Genomic DNA, 17,676 nt, shown 5'->3' with positions numbered 1-17,676 from the left:
TAACACCCAGTTTTGTTCCCCCCCCCCCCCCTTGATAGTATGCTCAGACTGTTATGCAAGCCCTCACAAGACTGAGAGCTGGAGGAATGTCTCTGACCCTGAAACCCCTGAGCTAGGGCATCAGCCTGTATCTGAGATGCATTTTCACAGCATTTTCAATGACTGGCTCGCTGAACTGGAAAGAGGATTAAAGATGAGTTAACAGGAAGATGTTCAGACCTGGGCAACCTGGCAATGAGCTGATAAAGCCAGCAGGGCCATTCCCAGAGCCCCAGGGACTAAGTGGGAATAAATCAAAGGCTTGGTAACTCAAAAGTCACATTTTCAATTTATACAGGATTTTACTTCTCGGCATGTGGTCTCTGGAAGCGCTGCCAGATGCGTGGTAAGTGGTGTTTCTTTTAAAACAGAAGTGGGAATCTCTCTCCAGCCATTTGTAGAGAATTTTACTAACTCTCTGAATCTGAAGAGAATCTTTTTTTTACCTTCCTTTTCACTCTCCTTTACTTCTATGTATCCCCTATTAGTGCCAATTGTTAAATAGCTTTAATCTATCAGATTCCTGTATCTGTTTGTGCATCAGACCCTCTTATTTATTGAAGAGACACTCATGCCCAAGCTAGTGGTTTTATATTCAACACCAGAGGATGAATAAAAATGTTAATGTGGAAATTTTAATGGAGGTTTAACGGAGGAAATGTTAATCCGCTGTTTACTCTTTCAAAGAGGTCAAAGACTAGAGGACACACAATGAAGTTATTAGGCGATACATTTAAAACTAATAAGAGAAAATATTTTTTTACTCAATGCATAATTAAGCTCTGTAATTCATTGCCAGAGGATGTGGTGAAAGCTGTTAATTAGCTGCATTTAAAAAAGGTTCGGACAAGTTCCTGGAGGAAAAGTCCATAAACCATTATTAAAATGGAGTTGCAGAAATGTAATGCTTATTCTTGGGATAAGCAGCTTGGAATCTGTCTACCCCTTGGGATCCTGCCAGGTGCTTGAGAACTGGATTGGGCACTTTTGGAAGCAGGATACTGGATTTGATGGACCTTTGGTCTGACCCAGTATGGCAAATCTTATATATTTATGTTTATCTTCTCACAGTTACATATTGTATTACTGCTGAAGAGAGACCCTCCTATGAGAGAGTCAGAGTGGGCTAACTCATTTATTCGTATGGATTCAGCACACACCTTTTCATTGGTAGTTCAAGGAAAGTTACGTTCCAGCGTAGTGGGTCACTCCCTGTCCCCAGAGGGCTTACAGGCTTAAGGGCCCTATTATATAAGTATTTTTCCCATAGGCACACAATGGAAGAAAACATTTAGTAAATGGCCCTATATGTTTGTACCTAAGGCAACAGAGGGTGCAGTGATGCTCAAAGTTTGTCAGTGGGATTTGAATTGTGGCTTCCCTGATTTACAGCCTACTGCTCTAACCAGGAGGCTTCTCCTCCACCCCTTGCTGCTGTTTGATATACAGGAAGCTCTTTATGCATGTCTGATGTCTCTCATATCAGAATACATAAGAACATAAGAATTGTCATTCTGCATTGAACTGAGGTCCATCAAAGCACAGCATCCTGACTCCGACAGAGACCAGTCTGGGTCAAAAGTACCAGACAGATCCCATAAAGCAAATCTATTTCGTGTTACTCACTTCCAGGGATGGCAATGGCTTCCCCAATTCTTGTTAAGGGCTTCTTCCTTTATTCTTCTATCCCTTACATGGATCTATTTCTTGTTATTAACTCCCAAGGATAGCAATAGCCTTCTTGAGTGTACTTGGCTAAGAACATTCACTGGACTTTTCCTCCAGGAAGTTGTCCAAGCATCTTTTAAACTCCGCTATGTTAGTCGCCTCGATCATGTTCTCTGGCAACAGATTCCACAGCTTGATACTCAGCTGCATGAAAAAGTACTTTCTAAGATTTGTTTTGAATCTGCTGGATGTTAGTTTCATGGAAGGCGCCCCCTTGTTCTAATATTATTTGAAAGAGTAAATAATAGCCAACCTTCGCTACTGACGCTCCCCCTCGTGAGTTTATAAACTTTAATCATGTCCCCTCTGTCCTCTTTTTTCCAAGCTGAAGATCTTTAATTAACCCGCATAGCCTCTCTTCATGGGAGAGCTGTTCCGTTCCCGTTATCATCTTCCTTGCCCTCATCTGCACAAATAGAGTAATTGTGATGTCAGCTTAACAATGTCCATCCCATTGTCGTGATGACCTACGGTTAGATTCTGCCTGCCATCAGTGTTGCAGCCGGTCTGTACAAAACTGGCTGGCCCTGTGTTGAGAGAGAATATTGCTCAAGTCCTATTAGATTGCTGGAAGAGAAGCCTACTGAAGTAGCAGGGCAGAGAGATTTAGCATACATGTTTACCACAGAAAAACCAAAAGTCAAGGAAAAAGAGATTTACAGGGAGCTCAGGTAGGATAAGACCTGTGACCCACAGACACCCGTTATTGACAGCTGTGCAGCCCACAAGTCTACCCCCCCCCCCCCCACCACACTCACACAGGGCATTAAGGAACTCAAAAAACAACAGGATTACAGTGGGCTCTGGTAGAATTAGACCTGTGATGCAGAGACACACATTGTAGCAAGTACAACAAGTTCAAAAAGCCTTCTCTGTATTAAATACTGAAGAAGTTCTTGAGAAAAAGATTGAAGTGTTATCTGAAAAGAAAGAAGAAACCCAATGCATACAGAAATTCCAGATCAGAAACCAAAGGAAAAAGCTCATTGTGATGGATGACCCTGTCATCAGAGGCACTAATCTTTTTCTTTGCACAAATGCAAAGGGAAAGGGTGAAGTGGATAACAAAACTCAACTAAAGTCACAAAAGGAGTCCAGGAAAAGCAGTAACCTGAATGAGGAAAGCTGGAAATCTCAAATGCTCGTAGTTTGGGCAATAAAATCCCAGATCTGCAAGCCTTAATGGACGTTGTTGCTGTCAAGGAGATGTGGTTCACGGAATCTCATGATTGGGATACGGCAATACCGGGCTATAACTTGTTAAGGAAGGACAGAGAGGATAGGAAAGGGGGAGGAGTGGCTCTTTATGTCAGAAACAATATCCAAGCATATGAGCTGCAAAGAAGATGGGGCAATGAAGAAGCACTATGGGCCGACCTAAAAGAAGATGATGGGGCATCCATTTATATTGGAGTGATTTACAGGCCTCCAAATCAAAAGGAAGAGCATGACAGAGATCTGGTTAAAGACATCCAAAAGATGGGAAAGAAGGGAGTAGTGGTGATCATTGGAGACTTTAATCTGCCGGATGTAGCCTGGAGAATCCCTTCTGCAGAATCTAACAATAGTAGAGAAATAGTGGAGGCCCTGCAAGGGACTTTGTTCAAACAAATGGTAATGGAACCCACGAGAGAGGGAGTGTGATGCCGTTGGAGCAGTCTAAGACAGGAGAAGGTCGGAGAACAGACCAGGCTCGAGTCTGTTCTGTTTTTCAACAGTTTAATTACAAAAAAGGTTCAGCAAGTCAGAATCAAAATGGCTGCTTACCTCAGCAGACTGACAATGCAAGAACAGTTTTTCCAAAAGAGCACAGCACTCCATTACAGCTTCCTTCTTCTCCCTGGGGCCTATCTAACTCTCTCAGGGCTTCACCTTTGTATCCCTTACCTCAGGGAAATGCCCCCACCTGAGGATCCCTTTCTTGTCTGTCTTAAGGTGGACCGGGCCAGATAGCTGGAGCCGGTCCATTAAGGCAGTCTGAGGCTCTCTGTCATATACTCTATCACAGGGAGCTATACTCGATTTAGTGCTCACTAATGGAGATAATGTCTCTGATGTCCAGGTGGGTGCCCACCTAGGCACCAGTGATCATCAAACGGTATGGTTTCATATCACAAAAAGAATATTGAGAAGAAGCACAAAGACTCGAGTTTTGCAGTTCAAAAACACAGTCTTTGATGAAATGGGGAAGTACCTGGAGGAAGAACTAAAAGGCTGGGAGAATGAGAGAGATGTGGAACAACAGTGGACTAAACTAAAAGGAGCAATTACCAAAGCAATTAATCTATATGTTAGAAAAGTAAAGAAAAGCAAAAGAAAAATGAAACCTATCTGGTTCTCAAAGGAGGTGGCTGACAAAATAAAGGCTAAAAGAACAGCATTCAAGAAATATAAAGGATCCCAAAGGGAGGAGCACAAAGAAGAATATCTGGTAGAACTGAGAAAAGTAATCAAGACAGAAAAAAGTCAAGCGGAAGAAAGGATTGCCAAAGAGGTAAAGAGAGGTGACAAAACATTTTCAGATACATCAGTGAAAGGAGAAAAGTTCAAAGTGGTATAGTGAAATTGAAAGGTGAAAAGGATCAATGTGTGAAGAGAGACGAAGAAATGGCAGAAATATTAAACGAATACTTCAGTTCGGTGTTCACTAAAGAGGACCCTGGAGAAGGACCGTCGCTAGTTAACAAGAAACTGGAGGGGAGTGGAGTAGATATAACTCCATTTAAGGTAGAAAATATATGGGAAGAGCTGGGGAAACTGAAAGTGGACAAAGCCATGGAGCCTGATGAGGTTCATCCCAGGATACTGAGAGAGCTCAGAGATGTGCTGGCGGCTCCGCTGCGTGACCTGTTCAATAAATCCCTAGAAAAGGGAGTGGTGCCAAGTGATTGGAGAAGAGCGGTGGTGGTCCCGCTTCACAAGAGTGGGAGCAGAGAGGAGGCTGGAAACTACAGGCCAGTTAGCCTCACCTTGGTGGTGGGAAAAGTAATGGAGTCGCTGCTGAAAGAAAGAATAGTGAACTATCTACAGTCGGGAGAATTGCTGGACCAGAGGCAGCATGGATTCACCAGGGGAAGATCCCGTCAAACAAATCTGATTGACTTTTTTGACTGGGTGACTAGGGAATTGCATCGAGGAAGAGCGCTCGATGTCATCTACTTGGATTTCAGCAAAGCTTTTGATATGGTCCCGCATAGGAGGCTGGTGAATAAAATGAGAAGCTTAGGAGTGGGTGCCGAGGTGTGGCATGAATTGCAAACTGGTTGACAGACAGAAGACAATGTGTGATGGTAAATGGAACTTACTCTGAAGAGAGAGCGGTGTTAAGCGGAGTACTGCAAGGATCGGTGTTGGGACCGGTCCTGTTCAATATCTATGTGAGCGACATAGCAGACGAGATAGAAGATAAGGTTTGTCTTTTTGCGGATGATGCTAGGATCTGCAACAGAGTGGACACGCCGGAAGGAGTGGAGAGAATGAGACAGGATTTAAGGAAACTGGAGGAGTGGTCAAAGATATGGCAGCTGAGATTTAATGCCAAGAAGTGCAGTCATGCATATGGGGTGTGGTAATCCGAAAGAACTGTATTTGATGGGGGGTGAAGGGCTGATGTGCACGGAGCAGGAGATAGCCCTTGGGGTGATAGTGTCTAACAATCTGAAGTCGGGGAAGCAATTTGACAAAGCGATAGCTAAAGCCAGAAGAATGCTGGGCTGCATAGAGAGAGGAATATCAAGTAAGAAAAGGTAAGTGATTATCCCCTTGTACAGGTCCTTGGTGAGGCCTCACCTGGAGTACTGTGCTCAGTTCTGGAGACCGTATCTCCGAAGGGACAGAGACAGGATGGAGGCGGTCCAGAGAAGGGCAACCAAAAAGGTGGATGGTCTTCATCGAATGACTTATGAGGAGAGATTGAAGAATCTAAATATGTAAACCCTGGAGGAAAGGAGGAGCAGAAGTGATACGAAACAGACTTTCAGATACTTGAAGGGTTTTAATGATCCAAAGACAACGACAAACCTTTTCTGTTGGAAAAAAATCAGCAGAACTAGGGGTCACAATTTGAAGCTCCAAGGAGGAAGACTCAGAACCAATGTCAGGAAGTATTTCTTCACGGAGAGGGTGGTGGATGCCTGGAATGCCCTTCTGGAGGAAGTGGTGAAGACCAAAACTATGAAGGACTTCAAAGGGGCGTGGGATAAACACTGTGGATCCATAAAGTCTAGAGGATGTGAATGAAGAGAGGGTGGCTTGTGGGAATGATGGCTACTACCTGGAGATAATACCCTTATTCAATAAACATACACACGGTTAATGCGACTCCAACATTGCTCTATGCTTCAACGGCAAGAGGAAATGTGGAAAAAAGGATTTGCATTCACAAAAAAGCGGGGAGTAGCTTGCTTGTTACTACCCCAAACCAATTAAGTCTGATACTTCACTTTCAATGCATATCCAGGTAAGCTCACTGCTTCAACGGCAGGGGAGGGGAATGAAGAAAAGATGATTTATATTCGGACAACAACCAACAAGGACTGAATTGCACAGGCTGGGTAAACAAATAAGCATGGGAGAAGCTTGCTTATTGAGGCAGTTACTACCCCTAACCAATTAAGCTAGATACTTCACTTAGATGCAGTTACGGCACTGCTCTCTACATTAATGGCGGGGGTGGAAGGGAATTGGAACCAAAAGGTTAATAAGGGCCAAGAGTAACAGATAAGTATGAGAAAAAATAAGTGTGAAAGCTTGCTGGGCAGACTGGATGGGCCGTGTGGTCTTCTTCTGCTGTCATTTCTATGTTTCTATGTTTCTATATGTTTCAATCCAAAAAAGGCAGGGACAGGGCTGTACAGAGGTATCTACAGGTATTTAGGATCTTAATAATATTTATATATATATATATATATATTATTATTTTTTTTTTTTTTTTAATAGCAAAATACTCCTACAAAAAATTGTTAAAATGTTGTCAGGTTTATAAAAATTTGCATGCAGCAGTCTGACAGGTGAGCGAATGTGACATAATTACATATTTAGCTTTCTGCAAAATAGAAAACCTATCACCAAAGTAATTCTGGGGACATTCTGCACAACTGTGCAACAAAATTTTGCATGTAATTCTCCTCCCCTGTAGAATCCAGCATGGGAACTAGGATCCAGCAGCACTGAACATGAGGGTTGGAAGGGAGGAAGCCTTAGACTTCAGGGCAGTCTTCAGATTCATTATGTATTTTAGATTTGGTATGATGGTTTTTTTTTATTGCTGTGAACCGTTACGATGGGCTCCTAGTGACGGTATATAAAACTAAAGAAAGAAAGAAAAGAAAGAAAGAAATAGAATAAAATAGCAGAGGCAATATCAGGCTGCAAAGCCTTGAAGACAAAGAAGGCTGCAGCCATGAATGCTGGCCAGAACAGGCTGTAGTAGTGGGTATCCACCCATGCACCCACCATAGAGTCAAGGGTTCTGAACCCAGTCCTCAGGGCCACACCTAGCCAGTCAGGTTTTCAGGAAATCCACAATGACACAGATCAGAGTCACAGCCAGGCCATTTGGTACCTAGTACGTCCTCACCCAAAACACAACAGACGATACCACAAAATGAGAGCCTGTTAAATGTAGGGAGCTTTCATTTTTATTTCAATTTCACCCAGCAGTTTCCTTCTCCTATTTTGGGCTTCCAGCTCAATCAGAACCAGTAAATAGATCCTTATGCCGTGAGCCGCCTTTATTTATTTATTTATTTTTTAAAATATTTATACGTCCATGCATTAAACATTGTTCACCATATTTAATTAGGTAGGTTTTTAATGCTGGAATCTTGAGCATGGGAAATAAGATCTGGGGGGCCAGCTGGACCCATGGCTGCTTGTACACTCTCAGACTTTGCAAATAGCCAAGTGCAAAGTCAGCACCATAAAGCACACAAAGGAATTTCAAAATGAAATCGTAGCATGATGCTTGTCAGCTCCACGCTCCCAAGATTCAAATTTCAAATAACTTTATTAGCATGATAATTTTATGTGTTGCCCCCCCCCTTACAGCCTTGCATATTCTCCCCTGTCATGCCTTCTCCATAAACAATTAAAAACTATGCACTTATTTTACATGAAAAAGAACATTCAAAGTATAGTTTTCTGAGGTGAAAATATCACATACAACATCAAGTATATTATAGTTGCATGCACTGCTATGGTGCCAAGCAGAAAACCCTGCAAAAAAAAAAAAAAAGACACTGGGAACTTACAGTATATGGTATTAAGCCTAAGGTAATTTATGTTGGGTGAGGGCTTGGCCCTCAGATAGCCATGAGTAAACTGAATTACAATTAGAATATAGTAAACCTTCCATACAAAACAGCACTAACTGCCAGCACTCAAACAGCAATAACCCTACCTATGAAAAGAAGACACTGCAAATATTACATCAGGCTCTAAAACACCAATACACCTCATATTGGGAACAGAGAACAAGCCAGGCTGCTATCCCTACACTATAGTACATGGTAGTAGAATACCTCACTTCAGTTACACATGCAAAACACAGACAGACCATCACCAAATACAGAATAAAGAGACCATAAAGTATAAATAGAAAAGTATGGACAAAAACTGAACTGTAAACCTTAACAAGCCAGATGCTGCATGTGGTGCAACAATGGAAAAACAGAAACAGCACCATTTCTCATAAACAATAATATCAAGAAATATCAAATGTCAGTCATGACACTAAAACTATACCGATAAAAAGAATTAAAACAGCTGACAAATAGAACATCCAATAATTAAAAAGCCAGAAATATTTTTCCAAATGCCAATAAAATATTTCAAAACAGTAGGTACATCAAATAACACCCAATAATTAAAACTAACTAGCTGAAACCCCATGATTTACTGTTCTGCTCTCCAGTCCGACCCCAGCACTCCCTCCCACTCGCCTTGGTTATGTCAGAGCACTTCCTTCCCTTCTCCTGAGTTAGACATTAGCCTGCTCCAAGAAGACTCTGCTCTCCCACCCTATCCCTGTCCCAGCACTCTCTTTTCCCAGCCCAGCACGCCCTCGACCATCCTCCCTAACCTGATGGCGGCACACTGCTCACTCATTCCCTAGCCCAGACCCAGCACACTCTAATACTCCACTCCCCAGCCTGACCCCTGCACATTCTTCCCCTGCCCGATGCTAGTATTCTTTTTCACCTGACTAGCCCAACCTCCCGTACCTAAGCCAACCTCAGCACACTCTGACCAGCTCCCAGAGCTCGAGCCCAGCACAGTCTGCCACTCCCATACCCAGCTATAGCCCAACATGCTCTGACCCTGCTAGACCTAATTCACTCTTTTCTTAACCAGTTTTGAGGGAAACAGGTCCAAATAAACATAGTCTGATAATATACAATACTTTACTCATTCCAGCTTCTACTATTCTTTGGAATTCATCAAACTCCACTTTCGACTTTCCCTGATTTGAATCTGTTATGCCTATATCAGTCCTATCCTCTTGTTCTCACCCAGACTCACTTGCAACCACCATTTCCAAAGTGGCAAGAGGCTGGCTTGGCCACTGTTGGAAACAGGATGCTAGGCTTGATGGACCCTTGGTCTGACCCAGTATGGCAATTTCTTATGTTCTTAAACCCCAATTGGATTTCAAAAATCTTAGCATCAAAGCGTCTGCAAAAGTATCTCCAATCCCTCCAACTTCTCCATCTGTCTAACTACGCTTTCCAATTTATGGCTTCATTACTATTTTACATAATTGTCTTGGATAATTTTCTGCCAACCTTAATTGCTCAGAGAAATAATTCCTTTTCTTTTCAAAACACTTTTTATTGAAAATAATCACACAGATTGCACACACCATTTAAAAAAACATTATTATACATCTTTGTTCCCACTGCCCTATATTCCCCTAACCCCCCTCTCCCTTCTCCAACATAATTTACAACAACCTCATCATATATAATACCTATACTGAATAATAGGATCTATAGATCAAGACATCTCTTCCATTTTACAGTGATCTCTGTACAAAAGTAATGTGGCACCTGGGATTATGTCAAGGAATATCTCCTAATACCCTCAGTGAGACCACTATTGAATATAATTGAAAATTTGGGGCTCCCATGCCACCCTTTTTCTTAGGAGCTAGTAATGTCTTGAATGAAATTCTAGCCTTTTTCCCCCTCCAAAAGAAATGACCAAAGATCTGATTCACCAGATTAATATCTTTAACCAGAAGCGGCAAGGGCAATATTTGAATAAGGTTAATAGTTGAGGAGTCAACATTATCTTAACTGAGCAATCCTACTGTGGAATGATATTGATGATAGTTTCCAGCTCTCAAGTGTGGTTTGAAATCCTTTTATCACTGGTATAATTAAGCCTATACCATCGTGTAGGTCCCCTATAAATATTCCAACCCAAATATCTAAGTTGGACAGTTGTCCATTTAATCAGAAAATCCAACCAGCCATCTCTAAGATGACCTAATATGTCCTAATGCTTCAGTTTAGGATTCAGTTTAAAAACGGATATTTCTCCATAATGTTTGAATAATTTCAGCGCATGTGGTAGTGAAACTGTTGCATTGGAAAACAGCAGCAGAATGTCATCCGCAAATAAAAGTGATTTTATGGATTCATTATTCACTTGAATTCCTGTTATTAAAGGGGAGCTTCTAAGCTTGCAAATAAAAAGTTCTAAGAAAAGAATAAATAACCAAGAGGAAAGAGGACATCCCTGTTGCGTACCTCTGTATAAACAAAATTGGTCTGTAAGTGTGCCATTAATACTAATCCTGGCACATGGGTTAGCATACAATGGTTGTATATATTCCAATATTCTTCCAGTAAATCCAAAGGCCTGCAAATTCTCAAATAAATAAGGCCATGCCACTCCATCCATCTTGTCTGCATCACAACCCATGAGCAAAGGATCACAAATTACCCCAGTGTGACAGCAAGTTAAAACCACATAAACCTTGCGAATATTAATAGAGGACCATTGACCATGAACAAATCCAGCCTCATCCTTATTAATGAAATTTGGGAAAATTAATTTCAATCTGGTAGCCAGGATTGTCACAAAAATGTTAATGTCTAAATTTAATAATGATATTGGACAGTATGAAGCAGGGGATAAAGAGTCCTTTCCCACCTTTGGATTGACTACTATGGCCGTCTCCTCTAATGTTGTTGGTATATTTCCCTCATTGCTTATGGTTTCATAGAGCGCCCTCAATGGATTCAAAATTATCTCCCCTAATGATTTATAAAAACAGGCATCTAGGCCATCTGGTCCTGGTGATTTATGTGCTGAGAGCGAATTTATAGCCTAGAGAACTTCCAGATCCCTAATAGGGGCATTCAATTTGCTCAAGTCCCTCTGAGTAACTTGTGGTAATACTAAACCATGAAGAAATTCAGTAAGCTGACCCCCTGTCTATAGGATCAGCCTTGTAAAGGGTCTGATAAAAAGTTGCAAATGCCTGAGAAATCTCTTTAGAAGTATATAAAATATTTCCATTGGAATCCCTCACCACACTAATACATTTTGAAGTGTGTTGAGGTCTTACTAAATTTGCCAGCATTTTACCTGACTTATTCCCATAACAATAGAATTTGAATTTAATATATTGCAAAGATTTATGAGCCCTCTGATGAAACAAATCATTCATCACTGTTTACAAATGCTTATACTCCAGCAAAAGCTGTGAAGAGAGATTAGCATTCAAAACAAGTTTACATTGTTTCAATTGGGAATCAAGCTGCAGTATACTAGCATTTATCCTCTTCTGTTTGGACTTTACATAACCAATATCTCCCCTTAAAACCACTTTTGTAATTTCCTAGTAAAGCACAAACCTATGTTGGTCATTGGCTTGTGCAAATAATTGCCATTTGTCTCATAGAAATTCAGGAAATGAGGTATCATGAGATAATTCTGGGAGCATATGCCTTAATTTTAGATCATTATCTTTGTGAGTCCAAGTTGCTGAATATGATACAGGAGAATGATCCAATTTTACCAGATTTTCGTTCGTGGCCTGAGTGAACAAGGGAAACATTTCATCCAAAATTAAAATATAATCTATGTGTGTAGACATGGGATGTGCTCTTGCATGATGAGTGTAATCTTTTACTGTGGGATGAAATAATCTCCACAATTTTTAAATGTTTGTTCAAAAAACTTATCCCCTTCTTATTACTCCTTGGGGTCATATGGCTCACAGGGTATCTATCAACAATACAATTTAAGTCCCCCTCCCAAAAGAATAGGGAAGATCCCCAACTCTAGTAACTTAGTCTCCAGGCTAGAAAAAAATGCATGATAAAAAGCATTGAGTGTATAAATAAATGCTAAAATAATTTTTGTACCCATCAAGGTTCCCAACACAAAAATATACCTACCTCCCTGGATATTTAACCTCTTTATATAGTTGAAAATCAATACTCTTAGTAAGAAGAATTGCAAGCCCCACAACTTTTAGATGTGCCAGATGTATAAAATACATGCCCCACACATTTGTGGCTTAATTTGATGTGTTCTGAATCAGATAAGTGGGTTTCTGTAATCTATACAAATGAGTCAAAATCTTCTCCTTCTTAATAGGCAGCCCTAATCCTGCCACATTCCAGGTGATTAATTAAATCTACAAATTTCATATCAAAAAATAGCCAAACACAAAAAGCGTAGTCATCATAGAGAAACCTGCCAATCCCACTCCAAGCAGCAGGTCCTCTGAAATTGTTATGTCTCGATCGTATATGACATCAAATCAAACATAATCTCAATCCTCAAAAAAATTAAAAATGGGTTTATTCCTCTCTCAATTCCCACCCCCAATTTCCCTTCTCCCCAGCCCACCTCCTTTCCAAGTGTACACTACATCATAAACTATAGCTCTATCTAGAGCCCAGAGGTCACAAGCACGCTCGGGTGCCATCCCCTATAACTGCAAATGTTATAATATGAACATATATAACATCTAGAAAAAACAACTGGTAAACTATAAACCTCATGGAAAAAGAATCAGTATTCAGCAGTGGGTATTCCCATCCATTATCAGTCTCCAAAATAGGTTTCACTTTCTTCAGTCTGGCAGGCCATAGTTATGTGAAGACTAACTGGATACAACCCTCTTGAGAATCAATCTTTACAGGAAGAGGGCTCTTTAAGATGTAACAACACCCTCCTAACCTCAACCCACCTCCTGAAAACTCACCCTGAATTAAACTGCCCCCTTACAATGGTCCATATATAGTGTATCAGATTGAGCCCTATAAAGAGGCAGTCTCTCTCTTTCTCTCTCTCTCTCTCTACCCTGGCAGCAAGATTTCCATCAATTTTGTTGAAGCGATTATCCAGTGCCAATACAATTGCCGCAGTTAGCTCCACAGTCAGATTATCTGATACTTCTTTATCGTCCTTTTTATTGTCATCAGCTATTTTCCTCCCCCCCACGAAATAATTCCTTTTAAGAGCTTTCAGTGCTTCCTTATATCTATGAGTCTGTATTTTACATATCTATTGGTTTTCTCTGGATTTCTCTTTATGCCATTTCTGCTCAAAGTTGCAGACCTGTTATTTCAGTAGGCGTAGCTGGAAATGAAACAATGGTGATTGCTTAGCAGGATTAATCAGCAGCATTTTAGATGAAACTACTTTAGTGCTGAATGTTAATTTTACCACTTATCACGTTTATCCAAAGAAATTTCTGAAAAATCTTGTGGGAAAACATTTAGACAATTTGATAACTTCTCAACATCAATATCTATCAAATTTCTCATACTGGCTTTTACCTTTTACTTAATGGACAGGATGCCATGCTAACTTCCAGAATAGAGCTAACTAAAAAATAATCAGACCACGGTAGTGGATCAATAGAAATAGCATTTGCTGCAAACTCAAGTACACCACATCCAGCGCCTGCCCCCAATCTAATTCTCTGGTCACTCAGGCAAAGGAATTAACCAGATTTGTCTGACATAATCTTTCTCTGGTAAACCCATTATGTCCTGGATCCTGCAACACACTGAATTCAAGATACTTTATTATCCTTTCCTTCAAAAGAGTCTTCATTAATTTCCCTTTTCTGAAGTAAGACTATCATTCCAAACTGCCTTTCCCTAGCTAAAGTAGTTACACAAAAGGCACTACTAGAAATGAACCCCAGTGGGTCATGACATATAAATGTTGTGGCATCTACTCCACTACCATATGCTACCCTGGCAACAAGCAAAAGTCCTTCTACAAACTCTTCTTCGGTGAATATTGAAAATAAGTATTTGTTAAGCATTTCTACCTTTCCTTGTTCCCCTCCCAACTTCTCCTTGTATCCTCTGTTTTTTTTTAAAACCCATCTCTGCTCTTTTTCCTTTCACTCACATGCCTGAAAGAGGTTTTGTTGCCTCACTTATACCTCTTAGGTTACGCTTTGTTGCAGTCATGCCTTTGCCACCCTGATTATTTTCCCCACCCTCTTTCAATTTTACCAGATATTCTTCCATTACTCCTCTGTGTTCCTTGAATAGCGTGAGAGGAACTAAAGGGTGAGACACCGTGTGAATTTGGGGGCCAATTTAGCATGGACACCATGAACTGGAATTAAGGATTCTGGGGTTGAGGTCAAAGGCACTGACTTGAGAGAAACTTGCAAGAGATTTGTCGGTAGTGTTTGCACCACAGTCTTTGAGTACATTGCTAATGATTCACCTTGTATGTTTCGAATGCCAATCTGTTTGCCCTTCTGTATGGAGCTTTTCCTACTCATTCTTTTGTGGGAAGTCTTTGAGGTCCATATTCTGCAGCTGGCTAACTTGAATGCCTTTGATTCTGCTGACAGGTTAAAGGGAATCACTCTGTATTGACAGTGGGCGGAGTCCACTATATAGCATAGGTAATGCCAATGGGAGGAATGAATGGGAATAAGAGCATAAGCATCTTATAGATCTAGAGCGCACATCCACTCCCCTTTCTGGATGAAGGGGAGAATTATGTGGAGGGATTTCTTTTTTAAATTCTCCTGGAGTACATGCTTATTCAGGCTTCTTAAACCCAGGATGGGATCTTAATTCCCTGGATTTTTTGGGATAAGGAAACGGCTGGTTTTATGCATGTAAATGATTTTTTTGAAAATTACCCTGAGCGCTGTAAGGGCAGAAGCAATTTCATGTGTACATGAAACAGGCATTCCCAGGGAAACCATTTATACACATACTTTAGATTTTTGAAAGGATGCACATAAATATATGCATAGACATTTCACCTGCTGCCCCACAGATGCGCACATCTACTTGCTAATTTTCAAAGCAGACTTCTGCATGTCACTCTGCCTTGAAAATTAGGGCTGAAGTCCATGTGTACTTTCTACGTGCAGGCTGTTATAAAATTACCGTCATAGATTCTGCTTTTTGACCATTTCCCTGTGACATGGTCCCAAGGGGTTAATTTCACTGATGTACCATCTGGGGATACTACTCCACCACATAAACAAAGAGGAATCTGTGTCAATAGGAATATTAGTAAACTATTCTGTATTGTCCTTAACAAAAGAGTACTACAATTCCTTCCAAACAGCAAAAGCTTGCAGAGATGTTAGATTGGGTTCCTTCCCAAGCACAAAACCACTGACCACATTTTTATCTTGTAAATACTAATTGACAAGCAGGCAAAAACAAAATAAAAGACTCCATTTTGGTCACAACCTCAAACTTCTGTATACTGAAATTGAGGGAAAAACATCTGATATAATTAATTTCATGGATTCATCCATCATTTGTAAGATAAAGATAAACAACCTCAGGGGATGAAGGATGGGGGAGAAAGGGAGGGAATGACAAAGGATCAGTTCGGGTATAAGAAGGGCTTGGGGTGAGAGGATCAACTGGAGGGATCTGAAAAGGGTTGGAAAGGATGGGCTAGGGAGGTAAGAGAAGCTGAATGATTTAAGAGGAGTTTAGCTGGAGGAATGGAGGTTGAGAGAGGGGTATGCACTGGAGAGGAGGAGACTAAGAGAGGAGGTCCTCTGAAGAGGTTGGATGTTAAGGGAAGGGGGGAAGGTTGACAGGATCAACTGGAAAGGGTGGAGGTTGAGAGAGGGAAACAGGTGGCGTGTGGGGAGAATGAGAGTGGAGTGATTGTTATAGGGGGACTGCACTACTGATATTTTGTTTTAATCATCCTTATGAAATTTCAAGTGCTAAAATGGGGTCATATTTGCTTAAAGTTTGAGAAGCCGTGCTGTAAAATGATTTTAAAAATAGTTCTATTGTTTGGCTAAAACTGTCCAGGCTTTCTTAATTGCAGGTTGGGTCCTTAGAAGTTTTTCTCATAATGTCTTACAGCCAAGTTGCCAGATAAAGTTAATGTCAGACCATGATATACATAGTCTAGGGGTGTGCTCTACTTAAATTTGTGTTGCAGCTTTTTTTGTCTCAGTTCTGCTAATATAAAGCATGTTTAAATACGTAATTAGCCAATCTGTTCAATGTACCATGTCATTATAAGGCTTGCCTTAGACATCATGTTATATGTAAACCAATGTGATATGCCAAATCGAATGTCGATATAGAAAAATAAATAAATAATGATGTGTGATCCAGAGATACATGATTGATAGGAAATGAACAAATATGTTTTTTTATTCTCTACATGGCAGTATTTCTATATGTAGAGAATGTGTATATCTATATTTCTAAGGCCAGCACTGGAGTCGTGGTGGGGCAGGGGGGAAATGGGTAGAGTGCTGAGGTCAGGGGGAGCAAGCAAATGTGCCCATTGCTGCTAATCCGTGTCAATCTGAGGGAGGTGTTCACCCTTCTCCTTCCCTCCCCAGTCTGACTACCTTACCCTTTGCCTCTGAGGAGCAAGGATCAGTTGCGAGGAAGGGTGCACCATCAGTGATTTTCACCCATGGTGCCATTTGCCCTAGAGCTGGTCCTGTGTGCATTTGTACTTTTGTTATTGTTGTTGTTGGGGGTGGGGGAGGGAGGATGTTAATTTCAGTTTTCCAACAGAGTGCTGGTTAACCTAGAGCCGACCCTGCACTCAAAATGATTTTCTGCTAGACTGGAATGCAGATCCACCAATGCTTTTCCACCAATACCACTGAAACCACAATGGTGCAAAAAGTGCTCAAAGACCGGGCCCATCTGATCCTCATAGCTCCAGATAGCCCAGACAAGCTTAGTTTGCATATCTGGTACAGCTGTCCAGGAGTTCTCCGATCCCTCTTGGATCAGATCCATCATTATTAATTCAAGAAGAAGGACATCTGTTTTGTTGAAACCTTCCTTCCCTCAGCTTGACAGCTTCGATCCTGAGCACTCAATAATGACCAAATTGTCTTTATCCAAAGAGGTTGATGTCATTATAGGGATAAATATTCAAATTCTAGCCAAATAAGCAACATAGCCGGATAACACTTATGCGGCTAAGTTACAATAATATTTAGTGGCATGGCTATGCTGCTGAATATCTGCATACAAAGCAATACTTAGCTGGATAAGTGTTACCCAGCTAAATCTAGACCTGCTCAATAGTAGGTCTAGACTTAGCCAGTTAACTTATCTGGCTAGGTCTCTGGCTTTAGCCATTCTCTAGCCTTTAGGGATCCACACTGTTTACCCCATCCCGTTTTGCATTCGTTTACTGTTTTCATCCTCACCACCTCCTCCGGAAGGGTATTCCATGCATCCACCACCCTCTCCATGAATAAGTATTTCCTGACGCTGGATCTGAGTCATCCCTACTGGAGTTTCATTTTGTGACCCCTATTTCTACTGTTTCCTTTCCAATGGAAAAGGTTCAAATTTATGCATCAAAACCTTTCAGGAATCTGAAGTCTGTATCATATCTCCCCCTGGATCTCCTCTCATCCAGTGTAGACATATTCAGATCCTTCAG

The 17,676-nt window shown here is 41.0% G+C and overlaps 1 protein-coding gene across 5 annotated transcripts in view; it reads left to right on the top strand.

Moving 5' to 3' along the window:
• CNTN4 (contactin 4) overlaps window positions 1–17,676 on the top strand; it is a 770,042-nt gene that overhangs the window by 486,505 nt on the left and 265,861 nt on the right. Inside the window, exon 1 of one of the 5 annotated variants that reach the window (XM_029601495.1) lies at window positions 344–385. The exons of the other annotated variants lie outside the window; for them this stretch is intronic. Coding sequence (XP_029457355.1) covers window positions 379–385 — 7 coding nt within the window. The 5' untranslated portion in view covers window positions 344–378. Of the gene's footprint in view, window positions 1–343; window positions 386–17,676 lie in introns of those variants that run through there. 5 annotated transcript variants of the gene reach the window in all.

Source organism: Rhinatrema bivittatum, chromosome 4 (genome assembly GCF_901001135.1).
Source record: "Rhinatrema bivittatum chromosome 4, aRhiBiv1.1, whole genome shotgun sequence".
Taxonomy (NCBI): Eukaryota; Metazoa; Chordata; class Amphibia; order Gymnophiona; family Rhinatrematidae; genus Rhinatrema; species Rhinatrema bivittatum.
Note: the sequence above shows the minus strand (reverse complement) of the source record. Positions and strands in the feature narration are given on the sequence as shown.